We start from the raw sequence: 20,718 nt of genomic DNA on the forward strand, positions 1-20,718 counted from the left end.
CAATACAGCTAGAGTCAGAAAGGCTAAATTGGAAACCCAGGCACCCAGTGGAAGATTTTCCTTTTCAAAAAAAACTTGTTATTGAAGACCACTGACAGGAAAGAAATATGGTACCCAAAAGGCTGCACTACAGTTTAAAAAGCAACTTAGAAGGTAGAATATTTTGGGGGTGGGGTGGGAGTGGAGTGTGAAAGGCAAACTAAGTCTAAATTTAAGAACAGGGACATTAAAAACTTTATTCAATAAATACAACAAATAATTTAAAAATATACTTCAATTCCAAAGCCAATTAAGAAGAGGAAGTAGAGAGGGGAAAAAGAGGGGAGGAGGAAGGTAGAGGAAAAGAGAAAGAGGCCAAACAAATGTTTGGTTGGGCTGTGTTTCAGAGTGTACCACCCTTTAAAATTCTGATCAAATACTCTTGACCCATAAACCCTTAGCCCTTGTTCTGATGGGGTAGCCACAGAGTCCACCAGCTGGGAATCATCCACTGAGCTCTGGATCAGAGCATTCTAGAGGCTGGAATGTAGGGGGAGTTTTAGGGGTAGTTTCCTGGTCGTTCCTAAAACCATCCGTCCTAACTCCCAGGCAGGTTTAAATAGTGCAAACTCTTAGGCAGAGAGCTCCCAGCTGCATAGTTTGACAGGTGAGTTTCCCAAGCCAGGGCCTCCAGGAAACAGGTCCCAGAGTACCCAGGGGTCCAAAGTCACTTCGGTGAATGGAATCTAAAGGTGAAGAGAGGGGAGGCCAGGGCACAGAGTAAAGCTCCTGGGCTAAGCCACTGGCCAAGCCAGAAAACAATGCTGGGCAGAAAAGGGTTATAAGGCAGGTAGTCTGGACACTGGATTCAACAACTTGCCATCAGCCAGGGAAAGTGAAGCTGAGGATGCATATGGAGCAGGGCCAGGAAGATCAGGAAAGCTGAGGGGGAACAGGAAAGTTGGGAGGAAGGAAGAGGCAGCTCAGCAGCAAACTCCAGGAGAAATAACCAGCAGCCCTCACAGATTTGTGATTGTCTCTTAAAAAGATTTATTTTCTCTTCTTGCCTGAATGTACAAAGGCAAAAAGAGTACAGTTTGTATATATATATATTTATATATATATATAAAAAAACAAGGAACTTGGTAATGTACACTTTACAGAAGGGAAGAATCAGGAAGACTGAAATTAAATCCAACAGAGCAACGCCAATGGAACAAAATCTATGAACAGCAACACTGCCCCTCCAGCCCGGGCCTCCAGCTCGCCCCAACCTGCTCCCAGTGGGAGGGCTGAGCACCAAGGCAAGCGGGTGGGCTGGGGCAGGAGGGGCTGGGGACAGGGCCTGGGAGGGGCTTGATCCCAGGAGGGCCCCATGGTAGGAGATCACTGGAAAGCTTCCTGGGAAGTCCAAATAATAAAACAAACAACAAAGGCCCAGAATTACGGGGCCAACTAGCTGCCCAGTTGCATCTTGGGGGCATCAGAATAGACAAGGGGATGGTAGAGGGTATACGGGATAAGTGACATGGGTGGCCTCAAAACCTGTATACAATACTTTCCTAGCCCTCTGCAGTCTTCACTCGCAACTCTCTAAGTCCTCCCATGGCCCCTTGAAACCTGGAAAGAAGAGACTCAAGAAATCACCATTTCATTTCATAGGGTGCCCTCTTACCCTTCTAAGCGTGTGGTTCTTTGATCTTGTGATGTATGGAGAGAGTTGGGTAAGAGAAGGAAATTTCATACATGTACATGTACAAGGCAGGAAAAGGGGATGAAGGAAACTGCCATACCTTAAAATGAGGAAGTAGTTGATGTGGATCCTAAAGAGCAGCTCTCCAAGCCTTGCCTGATCTATCTGGGGATGAGGCCCCCCCCCTCTTCAGCTTCTCCTCAATGGGAAGCCCAGGGAGCAATGTCTGTGAGGGCCTGGGCAGGGGTGGCTCAGAGACAGGCTTGGTCTGGTGGTCTTGGCCCTTGGTAGCAAATTTTTCCAGCCTTTGTTTGTGGGGTGGGATACGATGGGGATCCCTGCTGAGCATCTCATCCCTCTGACTAGATCATGGATGCCACAGGTAGCTCCCACCTGTGTTTCTCCTCCCCATGTAGAGGCGGACAGCAAATCTTTCACTCAGCACTTGTCAAGAATCTCCACAGCTGCTGCTTCATGTTATTTTGGAGGGAAGACTAGGCCCGGCAAGCATCAGGATCTGCCATTGAGGCTTTCACCTGCTCTTCTGAGCAGCTCCTACTCTTCAGGGAGACTTGGATATGAGGATCAAAGAGCCAAATGTTTAAGAAGAAAATTTAAAAAGGAAAAGAAAAACCTGTTCTCTTCTGGAGAACCCAAGGCTGCCCAGCTAAGACAGAAGTTCATCCTCTGTTACAGAACGAGTGGAAAGGGCAGGAATGCAGGGCCATACCTGCCCAATGCAAAAGAAAATTACTCCAAACGGTTTCTTTACAATATGTACAGAGTATGCTGCAGGCCAGTGCCACAGATACAAAACACACAACAATATTTTAAAACAAACAGGAACAGAGAGGGGCCCTTGGCTCCACCTCACAGGAGCTCCAGGAGGGCATAATCAGGCCGAAATTCAGTCACCCTCTTGGTTGAGGTGACTCAGGTGAGGTGGGGTGAAGGTGTCTGCACTAGCTACTTCCGTGGAGGAAAGGGAGGTCACTGCTCAGAGCACTGCCCACGAGGGCAGCAGGAGGCAGAGGGAATATGATGAGTATGAGGGAGGTTGTTTTGGGGCCCTGCCAAGAGGTTTAAAACAATGGTTTTTGGGGAGGGCTCAGAACCCAAATTGAACAAAAATGAGGACGTAGACACCTAGGGGAAAGGCCTGTAGATCAGAGGGGATCCTCTTGAGCAGATGGTGACCCTAAGCCTCTCATGTGTAGGGTTCCAGGGTCCTTGGAAATCAAGTACTACTGGGCATTGTGCTTACTGTCCCGTTTCCCATTCTCCAAACTGAGTCGGAGCAGTACCTGCTCCTAGTCATTTTTGGCACTCTGGTCACACACTCCCTTTTCCAGCCTACGCTGGTGTCTGTCAGTCTTTACCTCTCTCAATCCAGAGGGTCATGGAAAGATAGGAGGGGAGAATAGAGGGATGATACCTCAAAAGCCAAGTAAGCTAAAGCTCCCCACACCTTGGGGAAGACATGACCCCAATAAAGCTATCAAATCATCCTCACTTTCCCAGTACAAAGAGCATAAAGCTTCCATTGGGAGACTGCATTTCTAAGGAGAGCAGAGAAATGTTGGCTGCCTCAAAGCACAGCTCCACTGAGTACATTCTGAGACTCTAATGTAATGGCTTGGATGTGTTATCCCAGGGTCTAAGGAACAAATAACCTCCCACGGCCAGTGGCCCCTCAAACAAAATATGTGTTACCAAGAAACACAGCTTATATTGGCCCACATGGAAGTTATAGACTGAGCTGTATAAAATCATGTACTTGTAGACAGAGGAATTGGGCTGTATACATTTGTGGCCCCAAATGAGGAAGATATCAGATGGCTAGATGACAGTACATCTCCAAGAACTGCTGGGTGCTCCCAGGGGCTGCCTTCTGGGCCTTGCCCTAAGGTGACCTGGCAGACTCCAAGGTTCCCCATGCTGGGGAGAATACTAGTTTATCTGCCTGAGGCTTAGGAGCCAAGCAGTGGAAAAGAAGAGGCAAGACCAGTGTGGGGATCCCCCTGGGAAAGGCACCAAGGGGTTAGGAGGGAAGGGAAAAGGGCAAGGAGTTGGGGAATAAGAAGCAGCAGGACTTAGTGGGGACGCAGGTTCTACTTCACAGATGCCATTCATGCTCCAGCACCAGCTTGCTCCCAGTGTCCCTGGGGAGCCCTGTGCTGGTGGTGGAACCCCTGCCCCCTGCCTCACAGGCAGCTCAAGGCCATATAGGGGCAGATGCCTTGGTCTTCCTTTCCAGGCTAGGTTGTGAGCGTTTACATGTGCTCATGTAAATGGGGAGAAGTCTCCACATTTGAAGACCTTGTTTTCACAATTACGTAGAAAACAACCCCCAATTTCTTTCCTGAGATTCTAGTTCCTCCACATGCTGCCAATTCCCAGGGTGCAAAGCACTAGGGAGATGCAGAATCTGGTGATGGTGGTAATGATGGTGAGGGGTATGGCTGCTGTGCTGTCTTCAGACCTTACCCAGTGCTTGAGGGTGGGGGTCCCTCCCTGGTGGGCGGGGGGGCTGGTACTGCTCTGGCAGCAGACCAAGGGCTTGGGGAACAGCGCGGTGGCTTCTCTGGGCTGAGGCCATGTTCCCCTGGTTGCTTCCCGTGCCTTCATCTCCACAGAGGCCACAACAGTCATGACTGTGGCTGAGAGAATAAATATTTTTGCTAAGTACCAGCTCTCCAGCTCCTGAGGAAGATGGAGGGTCAGGTAGTCCAGAGGTCTGGTGGAGGTGAGATAGCCAAGGGTCTGCCTTCAGTCATGGAGGAAACGGCAAACAGGATGATCAACACCATTTAACTGATGTCTAAATGGCACCTTCAGCACCTCCTTGGGTGAGCCAGTCCGGGCCCATGAAGCTGATTTTATCCGGGCACTTGATGTCTGCAAGGGAAACATGGACAGATAACCAGGCACTCAGCCTGTTGGTAAAACAACCACAAGGTGGCACTCCAAGAAAATGAACTGCAGGAGTGGCCAGTACTGGTCCCTAAGGGACACTGTGTTCCACAGGTCCTCTCAGAGGCACATGGCTTCATGGGAGACTCTTGTACAAGAGGCTTGGCCAGGGTTCTATGGATTCCAGACCGCTGACCCCTCATAGCTATTCCTCACCTAGGGATTCTGCGATCCAGGTAGCAACTATCCCAGCTTTACGTGTTGCCCCAAATTAACAAAAGTTACTTACCATTCTCACCTCCTGGGGGGTGGGTAGAGTGAGGGAGTTGAGCCTTGTTGGCTGGCAACAATGGCTGTAGAAGAAAGCCCTGAGTGAGCAGGAGAACATGTTAGTGCAGCACTCACAGAAACCTTCCATTAACCATTTTCCCTGAGTTTTGGGGTGCTGACAGAAAAAAAAAATCTGATACTCAGCCAGATATATTTGCTGGAGATAGATAATAAGGCTGTATTTCTCAGCTGATTGTTTCTCTTTGCCTTTGGGGAACACCTGTTCCATATTCTTCTGACTATCAAGGCTAGTATTCTGGAGGAATTTAAGAGTCCCCAAACTCCAAAGGAGGAATAAATATCATATGCTTTAATGACAGCAGGAGGTTAGGACTGTGTACAGATTAGAAGCTCAAAAAAAAAAAAAAAAAAAATTAAAAAAGGATTCTTATGAGGCAGGGAGGAGGGTCCTAGCTGTGGACATACTACTGGGATGAAGATAAACAAAACAAGACAAAACAACAGGTGGTAGGGAAAATAGGCTTACCTGCTGCATAGGGTAAGTTGTACTGTGCTGGGAGCAACGAGTACCCCAAGTGGTGGTGGTGGTGGTGTGTGGACATCAGGCGCTGAGAAGGAGAGGTGCGGGGCCGGTCAACACTCCGTTCACCCCCACCTGCTCCCCCAACGCTGCTACAGCTGCCAGCACCCCCAACCACCCCACAGCCTCCTCGATCTCTCTCCTGAGAACTTTTATCACTTATCTGGAAAGGAAACCAGAGACACAAAAGCACTATAGTGAGACACACATACATACAACCACACACACACACACAAACACCCACACATGAGTGAGATGCCCAGGGTGCCACCTTATGACCCCTAAAAGTGCAAGACATGTAAGAATCAAGAAGATGCCCTGGGGGCTGCCAATGTCAAGTCAGCCAAGCTGCACTGTGGTCAGGACCTGAACTTGCCTACCTTCTCCCAGACCCTGGATCTGGCCTTACTGGTCTTTGGGTAACAGCCAGCGTCACTGTACTTCTCTTACCGTGGGAGACTTGCTCTTGTAGTGACTGGCATGCTGCTGCAAGATGTCCAGGGCTTTGGACTCTGAGCTGGATTTACAGCTGACACTGGGGCTGGCTCGTGCCTTGTCAGCATCTTCACCACCTGAGACCTTGCTGCCATATGGAGAAAAAGAGTAGCTGGAAGGCAGGTAGGAACCTGTGGAAGGAGAAATCAAACATTCAAAGAGATGGGAGAGGTAGAGGAAGCTCTGCTTTAGTGAGCTTGATTAGGCGGGCATCAGCTTTCCAAGGCACAGGCTGAGGTATTTTCTAACGTAGTGTCTTTGGCTGAGACTGTTGGCTTGACCTTTCCTTACTGAGCTCTACAGGAAAAATTAGCTAAGGGATATTAGGAACACAGCCCTGTTTCCTGCAGCCAACTTCCATAGATCCGATACTGTTCTTTGAACTGGTCTCAGATTCATCTTGGAGAAGTGATATGATAAAGTGGAAAGATCACAGGATCTGGAGTTAGAGGCTTGGGTTCAAAACCTTATTCTGAGACTTACCAGCGTGGTAACCTTGAACAAATAAATAACTGTTTTGAGCTTCAATTTCTTCACATCAAAAATGAAGATACCAATACTTATTACTTAAGGTGATGGGGAGGATTTAAAAAGATAATATGCATAAATCTCAGAGGACAGCGCCTGGCTGTCAGGGAGCACCCAACAAATGCAACTATGATTTTTATATTGACAGGTGTGAGTGACAGGGAGAAAGGAACGCCTCAAGGGTAAGAAATTTCCTATTTCTGTTTGAAACGCTTACTTCTATTTAGAGTGTGCTTCATAATAATGTCACCAGAATGTTGAGACTATTTAGGCTGCTGTAGGAAGCTGGAAGCTCTAAGGAGTGAGACTAAAGAGGCCAAAGACTATCATTATGGGTCATTCAAGGAACTATGGGTTAGGGTGGCTACCTCATAGAACGACTCAGTGAAAAAAGGGCTGTCATCTAAGTGAGCCTCAATATGCCTTGGGGCTGAGCAAGAAAACTCTGGATGTGAAATCTGTGCTTCATTCCCCCTTCCAGTGAATGGAATAGCGGCTGGCACTTGGTGCTATACCTGGGTAGTTCTGCATCATCACAGCAGGCATGCTCCGGTAGCTGGGGTGGTTGGGGTCGTAGGACTGACTGTAGGAATAGCCGTGCATGTAGGGGATGTAGGACTGGTGCTGGGTGAGTGGGGAGGACACAGGCACATGGACACTTGGCCGGGGCTCCTTGCTCCCAAGGCGAGACTCCTCCGACGTGGGCAGCTTGCAGTCACTACTTGTGCTTTCCTTCCCATCTTCCTTGGGGACAGAGTCCTTACTCCGACTCCTTTCCTCCTTCAATTTGCGGTCCCGCTCCTCCTTCCACCGCTCATCCTCTGACTTGATGTCTGAGTACTTGGCAGGATAAACATATGTCCACATCCGGGGCTCTGCCTCCTACAAAAATCACAGAACAACGACTGGGTGTTGTAGAGATAAGACAGATATATTTCAAGCCCAAGGTCCCAGTAGAATCACCAGAGCAGATAATTACTAGACACCTGGGGCAGAGTAGGATCTTGGCCTCTATTGATCTTGTTTATATTCCAACTCTGCTCCCTTTTGGTTAAAAAGCCCCCGCCCCTACCTCTGCACCCACCCACAGGGAACAAGATGGGGCAGGGGGAGAAAAGGAAAATCCGTCCATGTATCAGTGGATGTTTTCTAGGTAAGAACAAACATTCTGGGGAAATGATTGAAATAGGAGAGGCTGCCCCTTCCAAGATGTTTAGGTTGTTTCACTATTTCAGAGCATGCTCAGTGGGGTGGAAAGCTTGTAAGTGACACTCAGATCAGAGGAGGGAGGGAGGCATAACTATTATACCAAGAGGGAAGGGAAGACATTCTAAGTCTCACGAGCAGAGCAAGATATGAGATTCCAAGTTCCTAGTTCTAACTCAACCTATAAAATCCTTGTTAAAGAAACTCAGTAACTGAGTATACTTTGTACCTACTCTAAAAAATAGAGAGACCATCAATACCTCATTTCACAGGAACCAAACAGTGGAAGAAACACAGACAAGGAATCGAGATACCTTGGTGCTAATCCTGGCTTGGCTAGTGAGGTCTTAAGAAACCCTAGACAAATTAAGGTAACTTGTCTGGGCCTTTCTTGTCAAATGGAAAAAACACCTGCTATGGATACAAAAGTGCTTTTTAAAAAACATTAATATGAATCCCAGTGCTTTGGGAGGCTGAGGTGGGAAGACTGCTTGAGGCCAGGAGTTCAAGACCAGCCTGGGCAACATAGTAAGATCTCTCTCTACAAAAAATTAAAACATCTGGGTATGGTGGCATGCATCTGTAGTCCTGGTTAATTGGGAGGCTGAGGCAGGAAGATTGCTTGGGCCTAGGAGTTGGAAATTGCTGTGAGCTATGACTATGTCATTGCATTCCAGCCTGGGCAATAGAGAGGGACTCTGGTCTCTATAAAAACATAAAAATAAAAAAATTGGCTGGGTGCAGTGGCTCATGTCTGTAATCCCAGCACTTTGGGAGGCTGAGGCAGGTGGATTACTTGAGGTCAGGAGTTTGAGACCAGCCTGACCAACATGGTGAAGCCCCATCTCTACTAAAAATACAAAAAAAATTAGCTGGGTGTGGTGAACGTTGCAGTGAGCCAAGATAGCACCACTGCACTCTAGCCTGGGCAACAGAGTGAGACTCCCATCTCGAAAAAATAACATTAAAATAAAATAAAAAACATTAAAATGGTTTATAAAGGTAAAGAATCCTTAAGATTACACATCTCTCCTGCTAATCTCAATTCCGTTGAACCCCTATATAAGGACAGCCCTTATTTGTGAGGAAGACAGATGATTATCATACGGTATTTCCACTTCCTCCCAGAGCAACAGTTACCTGTCGGTACCAGAGTATTGGATCCACCTCTGCCTGTCGACCACACTCAGCGCCTGTCTTGGCCTCAGAGGCCTCCTTGCTTAGGTGGCTGGCATCACTCAGCTTCACTTTAAGGCCTTCAGGGGCCTGGCCTGGGAGTTTTGAAGAGTCATCTAACTTGGGAATGATGACTGATTTGGCTGAGTCAGCCCCTGGTTCCTTGGCCTTGCCAGGTCCTGACTTCACAAGGTCTGTCAGGCTGGGGGCCTTGGTGAGAGTTGGTGGAATTGACGGCTTTTGCTTCCACTCTTCCTTGAGTGCTGCCTCACGCTCCTTCAGGCCCATCTCTGCCTTCTTGTCCACTCCCCGCTGCTGCTGCTCTAAGCTCTGGCGTTTCTGCTGTTCTTCGTACTGCTGCCGGTAAGCCGTGTTAGTGCTCAGAAGGTGGGTGTGGTAACTCTGGTCGCTGTAGCCATAGGGGGGCACATAGGCATACTGGTTATAGTACAGGGACTGCATATACATGTTGGGACGCTGCTGGATGACCGAGGGCTGCTGACTGGAACTGCTCAGCTCGGGCTTCTTTTCCTCACAAACATCGTTCTTCACTTTTCCTTCGATGCTCTCAGGTTCCTCATCCTTTTTTGTCTTCAGGGCCTGGCTCTCCACTCCTGCCTGGCTGCTGGGGTTCAGAGCCCCAGGGCTGGACTGTGCGTAGCTTGGAGAATAGTAACTCTCAAAGCCTTGGTAATATGGTGAGTCTTTGCTCTGAGGCTGAGGGGGAAAAAGAGTTTTCTTAGCCCCTTCTTTAACCAACTGTTCAGCATCCTTTGATTTGACGCTGTCTACCTTGCCCTCCCCATCCTCCCCAGCATCAGAGATGTCAGAGTATGCAGGGCTGTTGGTTTTGACTGAGCTGGCTTCAGCTCCATTCTGGGTCACTACATGTAAGGGAGTCAGGGGCTGAGTAGGGGTAGTGTTTTCAAGGCGGCTACTTCCTCCAATGGAAGGGCTAGGGGCATTATCTGTGAAACTGTAGATCTTGTCGGCTTCAGCCTTGATGCTAGCCAGTCGGCTTTGGTGGGGGTCTGATGAGCCATTTAGGAGTCCCTCCATTTTCATCCCATCTCCTGAAGATTCCCTGAATGGACTTTTGCCTTCTTCTACTCGACACACCTTCCCAGGGGTCAGAGGACTTTCAAGTTCCTTTGAAGATTCCTTCTTTTTTTTGTCTTTCTTTTTCTTGTCCTTGGCTGGAGTCAAGGCAGGGTTGACTGTGAAAGGTTCTCCCATAACAGTGGGCTTGGGCTGAATGGGCTTGAGTTGGGGACTGTTGGGCATGGCTTGTGCCACTGTGGCAGTCAAGCCTGAGGAAGAGCCTGGGCTCGCTGCTGTGAAGGTGGCTGTCTGGAAGGTGTAGATTTGCTGTGGGGGGATGGCAGGGGCAATGGGACGGGCTGACTTTAAGCTCTTGGAAGGAATCTTTTCAGGTTTTAAACTAGAGGGTTTTTTACATTTTTCTTTTTCCATACACTTCCTTTCTAGAGAATCAAAGGCATCATTGCTTGTTTCATCCATCACTGAGGGTCCATCATCAGAGCCATCATTGGACAAGGCCCCAAGGTCTGTGTCCCCTTCCCCACTCAACTTTTTCTTACAGAGGCCTTTTGTGCTGAATTTGCTTGAGGGAGAAGGGCTGTGGGGCTCTACAAGTCGAACTTTGGGGGTAGCTGAGCGGGCAGGGGACAAGGAACCTTTTTGGGAGACAGATGCACCATTGCAGCTCCCGAGATCTGCATGGAGAATAGGTTCCTCTCCGTACTCACTGTCCCCATCCGCTTCTGGCTTGCTGTCATCATCTGTATGGGCATGAGCTTGGTGGTACTTAAGTCCATTGATGTGCTTGTACTTCTTGTTGCAGTTTGGGTGGGGACAGTCAATCAGGACTGGGGAGGGACAGTTTCTGTCCAGAACAGTGGGTTCTACCTTGGTCCCAGGAAGGGGGCCAGTGGCTGAGCCCATGGAATTAGTACGGACACGCTTGCTCCCTTTGGAGTCCTCTGAGCTAGAGTTCAGCTCCATGTCTGAAAGGGGTTTGTTTTTCCGCTTATTAGCTGAGGAAGGGCTGGCCTTGACATCCTCAGAAGTGCTGCTGGCAGGTGGGCGATGCTCTGAAGAATTCTGGCTGCCCCGTCGGCCTTTGCTATTGGCTCCTGCCCGGGTTTTGCTGCTGCTACTGGTCCCTTTGCTGTCAGAGGCTGTGGCTGTCTCATTGACAGGAGTGTTACTGTTGGGACGCATGCGTTTGCCTCTACCCCGACCATTGCGCATTTCCAGGTCACTGGTCGGGGAGTCACAGAACCTTGGCAAAGGATAAACACAACAGGATATTATTAAGAAGAGAAAACATCTTCAAACCAGTTTAGCTGTAGGCTCCAGAACTGTCCAGATGGTGACTATCATTTTCAATGAATATGATTTGTTAAAAGAAATTCTGATTGGGAACTGCACTAAATGGCGAACTCCTGGGATGCATGTTAACTGCAAATTATTCTCCAACATTTACCTCTAAAGCCATGCAGTCTGTTCCATAAGACAGTCATGTCTACATTTCCTATATACAGCCATAGTCATGGTTTCAGAAAATTGAGGCCAGGCATGCTAAGTGACTTGTCCAAGGTAACATCATTGATTGATGGCAACATATGACAAGACTGTAGCTTTATCTTTAGCCCAATGCCTTTTTCTTACATACCTCACTATGAAGATATAGAAAGGTAGAACAAAGCACCTATCCATTTAAGAGTTCCCTAAACATCAGATATAACCAAGAGTACACGAGTTCTTTGAATGTCTGGAGATCTGCACCTAGGGGTCATTCCTCATAGGCCCTAAAGTAGCTTTTCATGGAGCTTAAAACACTGCTTAGAATTAAACCTTTAGCTAAGATTGGTTCCCTTGTAGATCTAAAGATGGTTTTGACTCTCTTGTCCCAGGGGGCAACGGGAGTAGGTTGTTTCTAAGACAGTAGGAACCAAAGCTATTGCAGAAAAAAGGCAAATTTTGTCAAATACCTCCTTCGGGTTCTCAGAACAGTCCTACTGTAAAGCTACTTATTGCTTCCCTGTTATCAACCTACTCACTCAGCTCCTATCTCTCTGGATTCTTGTATGCCCAAAGCAGAAATAAGTCCTTCCAATAGGTTTCTCAGAAATGCAAAGGGAGGGTGTAAAGAACTTTACTAACTTGTTTTAGCTCATCTGCTTCTGATTCTTATCAGGGCAACTATTATGGTCTGAATATAGTCTTTTTTTTTTTTTTTTGAGACGGAGTGTTGCTCTGTCGCCCAGGCTGGAGTGCAGTGGAGCGATCTAGGCTCAATGCAACCTCCGCCTCCTGCGTTCAAGCAATTCTCCTGCCTCAGCCTCCCCAGTAGCTGGGATTATAGGCATCCGCCACCACACCCGGCTAATTTTTGTATTTTTGGTAGAGACAGGGTTTCACCATGTTGACCAGGCTGGTTTCGACCTGCCTGACCTCAGGTGATCCACCCGCCTCAGCCTCCCAAAGTGCTGGGATTACAGGTGTGAGCCACCACGCCCAGCCTAAACATAGTCTTATAAAAGTCTAAGCCTCTAGAAACCTGGCCCAGCATCTCTGAAAATTAGGAGGCATAAATAGCCCTCGGTAGAGCCTAATCACATCTGACAAAAGGAGAGTGGTATGGAATCAAGAACTTTACAATACTTTTCCTTGGGACATTTCTGCCCATCTTAGTTTCATGGGAACAACGGACAGATGAAGGTTTAAGATACTTTTCCTAAAAGAACTGTCCAGATAGTAACTACCATTTTCAATGAATATGATTCAATAAAGGAACTTGTGACTGCATGGGAATGGCATTAATTGGTAAGCTCCTAGGATGTTACGTGCATGTTAGTTGTAAATTACCCCCAATGCCTGGGTTCCCCAAACCCTGAAAACTGGGTACTAATATTAGGAACAAGCTATTAGGTGCCATTGATTGAAATATCCATCTAAAGGTCAAATTGCAACATGAAAAGGTCCTTGTGAAACCCATATGTTCTAGTAGAGTTTATAAAACTAAACATGTTCTTGAGTTCAAATTTCTGAGAAATAGCTACTATCAATGAATGTTTGCTCACCCATGGTTAGATGGTCTCAAGGTGGCTTTAATAATTCCAGTCAAAGGCTTAAAGAGGATTTTCTCCCCATTCCCCCAATGCATCCCCTCAACAATTTTTTTTTGCTAATTTTAAAAATATGGAACACTTCACAAATTTGCATGTCACCCTTGTGCAGGGGTCATGTTAATCTTTTCTGTATTGTTCCAATTTTAGTATATGTACCTCTGAAGTGAGCACCCCCTGAACACTTTCATACACAATTCATCCTCTTTTTTTTTTTTTTTTGAGATGGAGTTTCGCTTTTTGTTGCCCAGGCTGGAGTGCAATGGCGCGATCTTGGCTCACTGCAACCTCCGCCTCCTGGCTTCAAGTGATTCTCCTGCCTCAGCCTCTCGAGTAGTTGGGATTACAGGCATGCACCACCACACCTGGCTAATTTTGTATTTTTAGTAGAGATGGGGTTTCTCCATGTTGGTCAGGCTAGTCTTGAACTCCCGATCTCAGGTGATCTGCCCGCCTCAGCCTCCCAAAGTGCAGGGATTACAGGCGTGAGCCACTGCGCCCAGCCATTCAGTCTTCTTGAATGTCAGATAAATACAGTGCTTTCCCTGGTTATCTACACCATCGTGTCCCTTAAAAGCTGGGTGTACAATTCTAGCAGGATAAAAGTATAAGAGATCACCAATTAGAATGGTTCAGACTTAATATAAACTAAATAGCTGTAAGTGCTTACCTTGGGGGTGCCCAATCATGTCGTGTGCAGTCAAGGAGTGTACCTACATATGTCTTGTTCCTCCACGTTACATTTACCACCAACATCCCTGGAAAATAAGAGCACATAGATATAGACGAGACACACCCCATTTGCCACTGAGAAGAGTATTCTTTTGTCAGCACTGTGACTTCTATAAGAGGGTTTAGGAGGTGCTCTGGGTACCAACGGGACAAATAGGATTGGGCCAGAATAGTTCCATAGGAATTGCCTACAATGCTACTGAGGCCCCTTAGGATGATTAACAGTTGTAAAGACTTCATGGTTTTGTCAAGACACATTTTATTTTTATTTTTGGAGATGGTCTTGCTCTGCTGCCCAGGCTGGAGTGCAGCCTCAAGCGATTGTCCCACCTCAGTCTCCCAAGTAGCTGGGACCACAGGAGCATGTCACCACACCTCGATAATTTTAAAAAAATGTTTTTGGCCAGGAGTGGTGGCTCACACCTGTAATCCCAGTACTTTGGGAGGCTAAGGTAGACAGATCACTTGTGCAGGAGCTCAAGATCAGCCTGACCAATATGGGAAAACCTGTCTCTACTAAAATTACAAAAATTAGCCGGGCATGCTGGCGCATGCCTGTAATCCCAGCTACTCAGGTGGCTGAGGCAGGAGAATCGCTTGAACCCAGGAGGCGGAGTTTGCAGTGAGCCGAGATTGCGCCACTGCACTCCAGCCTGGGTGACAGAGTGAGACTCCATCTCAAAAAAAGAAAAAAAAAAAAAAAGCTTTTGATTAGGTAATATAGCCTTACTCCAAAATTCAAAAGGTAGCCCCCACTCGCCCCTGCAAAAAAAAAAAAAAAATCCCCAACAAACTGTAATATAAAATTAAGTGTCCAGTGGGCCGGGCGTGGTGGCTCAAGCCTGTAATCCCAGCACTTTGGGAGGCCGAGATGGGCGGATCACGAGGTCAGGAGATTGAGACCATCCTGGCTAACACGGTGAAACACCGTCTCTACTAAAAAATACAAAAAACTAGCCGGGCGAGGTGGCGGGTGCCTGTAGTCCCAGCTACTCGGGAGGCTTGAGGCAGGAGAATGGCGTAAACTCGGGTTTACGCCGAGATCCGGCCACTGCACCCCAGCCTGGGTGACAGAGCGAGACTCCGTCTCAAAAAAAAAAAAAAAAAAAGAAGTGTCCCTTCCATAACTGTTCTTCAGTCTTCCAGCTCCCCTACTTGGAAACATCCAAAAGTATTCCACAGATATTTTATATGTATATATGCAAATATGTTCATACATTCTTCCTTAAATGATAGCAATATACATACAATGTTCTGCACACTGCTTTTTTCATGTACCCAAATATTTTGGATCATTCCGTATGTGTAGACAGAGAGCTACTTCATTCTTTTCAATGGCAGCATTTGAATGGACATTTAGGTTGTTTCAATCTTCTGCTATTACAAATAAACTGCAATGAATAATCTTGTACAAATGCTTCATTTTACCTACACGAATACGTCTGTAAGATGAATTCCTGTAAGTAAAACTGTTAATCACAGTGCACTTGTATTTGGAGTTCTGATAAATACGGCCAAACCACCTCCAAACTGCCTCAAAGAAGATGTACTCATTCATATACCCATTTATAGTAGCCCATGAATACTTCTTGCCCTTTTCCTTTGGCAACATGGTGTTCTCATTTTGTTCTTTGCTAATCTGATAAAAGAAAAATTGTTTTATATGTTTTTTTTTTTTGGCATTTTAATTCCTTTTTTTTTTTTTTTTAAACGGAGTTTCGCTCTTGTTCCCCAAGCTGGAATGCAATGGTGTGATCCCTGCTCACTGCAACTTCCGCCTCCTGGGTTCAAGCAATTCTCCGCCTCAGCCTCCCCAGTAGCTGGGATTATAGGCATGTACCACCACCCCCAGCTAATTTTGTATTTTTAGTAGAGCCAGAGTTTCTCCATGTTGGTCAGGCTGGTCTCAATCTCCCAACCTCAGGTAATTCGCCTGCCTCGGCCTCCCAAAGTGCTGGGATTACAGGCATGAGCCACCGCGCCTGGCCGGCAATTTTAATTCTTTTAGAGACAATGTCTTGTTAATGTTGCCCAGATTCGGCTCAAACTCTTGGCCTCAAGCAATCCTCCTGTCAAGACCATTTTGCCCAGGCTGGTCTTGAACTCCTGAGTTCAAGCAATCCATCTGCCTTGGCCTTCCAGGGTGCTGGGATTATAGACATGAGCCACCACACTTGGCTCCATTCAGTCTTTTTTTTTTTTTTTTTTTTGAGACGGAGTCTGGCTCTGTCGCCCAGGCTGTAGTGCAGTGGCGCGATCTCGGCTCACTGCAAGCTCCGCCTCCCGGGTTCACACCATTCTCCTGTCTCAGCCTCCCGAGTAGCTAGGACTACAGGCGCCCGCCACCACGCCCAGCTAATTTTTTGTATTTTTAGTGGAGACGGGGTTTCACCGTGGTCTTGATCTCCTCACCTTGTGATCCGCCCGCCTCGGCCTCCCAAAGTGGTGGGATTACAGGCGTGAGCCACCGCGCCTGGTGGCTCCAGTCTTTTACCATTAAATATAATATTCAGTTTTAGCAACATGTTTGGGATATTAGAGACAAAAAGAAAACCCAGGGAACTCATCACCATGTTGTTTCTAAGGTCTTGCGACCCTTAGAGCTGGTGTGCCTTCTTTCTTCCACCTTTCACAGTCCTGTTATATTTGTTTTATAAATAATTTCCAGAGTTTTTAGTTGTATTTAGTGGGAGTGGGAGATCTCGGCTCACTGCAGCCTCTGCCTCCCAGGTTAGCGCCATTCTCCTGCCTCAGCCTCCTGAGTAGCTGGGACTATAGGCGTCCGCCATCACGTCCGGTTAATTTTTTTTTTTTTTTTTTGTATTTTTGGTAGAGACGGGGATTCACCGTGTTAGCCAGGATGGTCTCGATTTCCTGACCTCATGATCCACCCGCCTCGGCCTCCCAAAGTGTTGGGATTACAGGCAAGAGCCACCACGCCCGGCTTTAGCCTCCTTTCATAAGGCTGGTTGGGGGTTAGCATCTCACTCTCCTGGCCTCACATTCTTAGTCTGTGAGTATTTTTAGTATCTATTTACCTCTCTGAAATCACCTCTCATGCCCTATTCTTTGTTCCCAGATCTGGAGGTCAGCCAGTCCACAGATTCAGCCCCACTTAGTGACTTGCATCTCTGTTTCTTTTCTTTTTTTTTTTGAGACGGAGTTTCGCTCTGTCGCGCAGGCTGGAGTGCAGTGGCGCGATCTCGGCTCACTGCAAGCTCCGCCTCCCGGGTTCACGCCATTCTCCAGCCTCAGCCTGCCGAGTGCCGGCGCCCGCCACCACGCCTGGCTAATTTTTTGTATTTTAGTAGAGACGGGGTTTCACCGTGTTAGCCAGGATGGTCTCGATCGCCTGACCTCGTGATCTGCCGGCCTCCCAAAGTGCTGGGATTACAGGCATGAGCCATTGCGCCCGGCCTGTTTCTTTCTTCCTTTCTTCCTTCCTCCCTCCCTCCCTCTTTTCCCTCCTTCCTTCCTTCTTTCCCCTCCTTCCTTCCTTCTTTCCTCCCTCCCTCCTTCCCTCCCTCCCTCCCTTCCTTCCTCCCTCCCTCCCTCCCTTCCTTCCTCCCTTCCTCCCTCCCTCCCTCCCTTCCTTCCTTCCTTTCTTCTTTCTTTCCAGTTTCACTCTTGTTGCCCAGGCTGAAGTGCAATGGCGCAATCTCGGCTCACTGCAACACCTCCCAGGTTCTAGAGATTCTCCTGCCTCAGCCTCCCAAGTAGCTGGGATTACAGGCATTCGCCACCATGCCCCAGCTAATTTTGTTTGTTTGTTTGTTTGTTTTTAAGTAGAGACGGGGCTTCTCCACCTTGGTCAGGCTGGTCTCAAACTCCTGACCTCAGGTGATGTGCCCACCTCAGCCTCCCAAAGTGCTGGGATTACAGGCATGAGCCACCACGCCCAGCCCCAAGGCATATTTTCTTTTTTTTTTTTTTTTTTTTTGAGACAGAGTCTGGCTCTGCCGCCCAGGCTGGAGTGCAGTGGCGTGATCTTGGCTCACTGCAAGCTCCGCCTCCCGGGTTCATGCCATTCTCCTGCCTCAGCCTCCCGAGTAGCTGGGACTACAGGCGACCGCCACCTCGCCCGGCTAGTTTTTTTTGTATTTTTTAGTAGAGACGGGGTTTCACCGTGTCAGCCAGGATGGTCTCGATCTCCTGACCTCGTGATCCGCCCGTCTCGGCCTCCCAAAGTGCTGGGATTACAGGCTTGAGCCACCGCGCCCGGCCCCAAGGCATATTTGCTATGGAATGTATCAAGACAATAAATCTGGGGGATCTGGAATTAGCCTTTTGTCTACAGCCACGCACTAATAAAATACTTTTTGATTTGGCACTTCCAGGACCTATCTCTAGTAACTCACTTATATTCATTTCTTCTTTGACATACAATGCTGTCTGAAGATCACCGGACATGGAGTTAGAAAACCTTAGTGCAAATCCTGGCTTTGTTACAGTGTAACCTTGAACAAGTCACTTGATTTCTACAAATCTCAGATTTTTAAAAATACAGGATTAAGCCAGGTACGGTGGCTCATGCCTGTAATCCCGCACTTTGGGAGGCCAAGGCGGGTGGATCACAAGGTCAGGAGATGGAGACCATCCTGGCCAACACGGAGAAACTTCATCTCTGTGGTGGCATGTGCCTGTCATCCCAGCTACTTGGGAGGCTAAGGCAGGAGCATCACTTGAACCAGCGAGTCGGAAGTTGCAGTGAGCAGAGATTGCGCCACTGCACTCCAGCCTGGCGAAAGAGCGAGACTCCATCTCAAAAAAAAAAAAAAAGGCTGTGCGCGGTGGCTCACGCCTGTAATCCCAGCACTTTGGGAGGCTGAGGCGGGCGGATCACAAGGTCAGGAGATCGAGACCATCCTGGCTAACACAGTGAAACCCCGGTCTCTACTAAAAATACAAAAAATTAGCCGGCTGTGGGGGGCGGGCCCCTGTAGTCCCAGCTGCTGGGGAGGCTGCAGCAGGAGAATGGCGTGAACCCGGGAGGCGGAGCTTACAGTGAGCCGAGATCGCGCCACTGCACTCCAGCCTGGGTGACAGAGCGAGACTCCGTCTCAAAAAAAAAAAAAAAAAAAGAAAAAAAAAGGAAAAAAATAAATCAGACAACTAACCCACAGTAGGTTTTCAATAAATAAATACAAAGGGAGTGCTTTATACAAAACTATGGAGTATCAGGACTTGAGTTGGTCATGACTTTAAATAAGATATTATTCAGCCTTTTTTTTTTTTTTGAGATGGAGTCTTGCTCTGTCCCCTAGGCTGGAGTGCAGTGGCGCGATCTCGGCTCACTGCAACCTCTGCCTCCCAGGTTCAAGCAATTCTCCTGCCTTAGCTTCCTGAGTAGCTGGGATTACAGGCGCCTGCCACCACGTCCAGCTAATTTTTGTATTTTTAGTAGAGAAGGCATTGCACCATGTTGGTCAGGCTGGTCTCGAACCCCTGACCTTGTGATCCACCCACCTTGGCCTCCCAAAGTGCTGGGATTACAGGCATGAGCCACCGCGCCTGGCCCTTAGCCCTTGTTTTCTTTGGAATTGAAATTTAGGGTGCTTTATCACAAAACCAAATCAGACAAGGGAGAGGGAGAAAAAGAATTATCCTACTCAGGAAGTCTCATTCTAGTAAAATTAGGGCAGGAAAGAACTTTGGTTTAGTAAGTTGGATTCTTTTTCAGTCTTACCAAGTGAAGCAGAACAATCCATTGGATTGTGATTCAAACATTCATCAAACATATATTATGGGTGTGGCACAGTGGCTTATGCCTGGAACCCCAGCGCTTTGGGAGGCTGAGGCAGGAGGATCGTTCAAGGCCAGGTGTTCAAGACCAGCCTGGGCAACACAGTGAGACCTGTCTCTACAAAAAAATTTAAAAACTAGCCAGTTGTGGTGGTGCCCACCTGAAGTCCCAACTACCTGAGAGGCTGAGGTGGGAGGATCACTTGAGCCCAGCAGTTCAAGGCTGCAGTGAAGCTATGCCTGTGCCACTGCACTCCAGCCTGGGTGACAGGGTGAGACTACATCTCTAAAAAAAAAAAACTTGGCCAGACGCAGTGGCTCACGCCTGTAATCCCAACACTTTGGGAGGCTGAGGTGGGTGGACCACCTGAGGTCAGGAGTTCGAGACCAGCCTGACCAACATGGTGAAACACCATCACTACTAAAATACAAAAATTAGCTGGGCATAGTGGCAGGTGCCTGTAATCTCAGCTACTTGGGAGGCTGAGGCAGGAGAATCACTTGAACCCAGGAGTCGGAGGTTGTAGTGAGCTGAGATCATGCCATTGCACTCCAGCTTGGGCAACAAGGGCGAAACTCTGTCTCAAAAAAAAAAAAAAAAAAAAAAAAAAAAGGAAGGAAAAGAAAAGAAAAAACTTTCGGCCAGGTGCAGTGGCTCACACCTGTAATCCCAGCACTTTGGGAGGCGGGTGGATCACTTAAAGTCAGGAGTCTAGGACCAGCCAGGCTGGCCAAGATGGTGAAACCCCATCTCTACTAAAAATAAAAGAATTAGCCAGGCATGGTGGCGGATGCCTGTAGTCCCAGCTACTCAGGAGGCTGTGGCAAGAGAATTGCTTGAACCCAGGAGGTGGAGGTTGCAGTGAGCTGAGATTGTGCTACTGCACTCCAGCCTCGGTGACAGAGCAAGGTTTCATCTCAAAAAATAAATACAATAAAGTAAAAAAGAAAAAACTATTATGTGCGAGATGTTTTCATATTATCTTATTGAATATTTACAGCCTTAAATCAGTTTTATTTTTATTTATTTTTATTTTAGACAGAGTCTCACTCTGTTGTCCAGGCTAGAGTGCAGTGGTGCAACCTTCGCTCACTGCAACCTCCGCTTCCCAGGTTCAAGCAATTTTTGTGCCTCAGCCTCCCAAGTAGCTGGGATTACAGGTGTGCACCACCACGCATGGCTAATTTTTGTATTTTTAGTAAAGACAGGGTTACACCATGTTGGCCAG

General features: G+C 47.7%; 1 protein-coding gene and 1 non-coding gene across 6 annotated transcripts in view; both read right to left on the bottom strand.

Annotated features, from left to right (window-relative positions):
* Positions 1 to 210: 210 nt before the first annotated feature.
* Positions 211 to 20,718, bottom strand: part of ZNF609 (zinc finger protein 609) — a 240,059-nt gene continuing 219,551 nt past the window's right edge. For 4 of the 5 annotated variants that reach the window (XM_021941743.2, XM_003901053.5, XM_021941745.2 and 1 more), the window contains 7 exons: positions 13,686 to 13,773; positions 8,826 to 11,166; positions 6,995 to 7,361; positions 5,907 to 6,082; positions 5,403 to 5,619; positions 4,875 to 4,953; positions 211 to 4,570 (listed from right to left, as the gene is read on the bottom strand). In XM_021941743.2, the coding sequence (XP_021797435.1) occupies positions 4,880 to 4,953; positions 5,403 to 5,619; positions 5,907 to 6,082; positions 6,995 to 7,361; positions 8,826 to 11,166; positions 13,686 to 13,773 (3,263 nt within the window). In that variant the 3' untranslated portion in view covers positions 211 to 4,570; positions 4,875 to 4,879. The remainder of the gene's footprint in view (positions 4,571 to 4,874; positions 4,954 to 5,402; positions 5,620 to 5,906; positions 6,083 to 6,994; positions 7,362 to 8,825; positions 11,167 to 13,685; positions 13,774 to 20,718) is intronic. The other variant, XM_009210383.4, reaches the window with a different exon arrangement.
* Positions 13,083 to 13,189, bottom strand: LOC116275982. The gene has a single exon (XR_004185448.1). It is a non-coding gene; the product is annotated as a U6 spliceosomal RNA (small nuclear RNA).

The sequence above is a fragment of the Papio anubis genome, chromosome 7, assembly GCF_008728515.1.
Source record: "Papio anubis isolate 15944 chromosome 7, Panubis1.0, whole genome shotgun sequence".
NCBI lineage: Eukaryota > Metazoa > Chordata > Mammalia > Primates > Cercopithecidae > Papio > Papio anubis.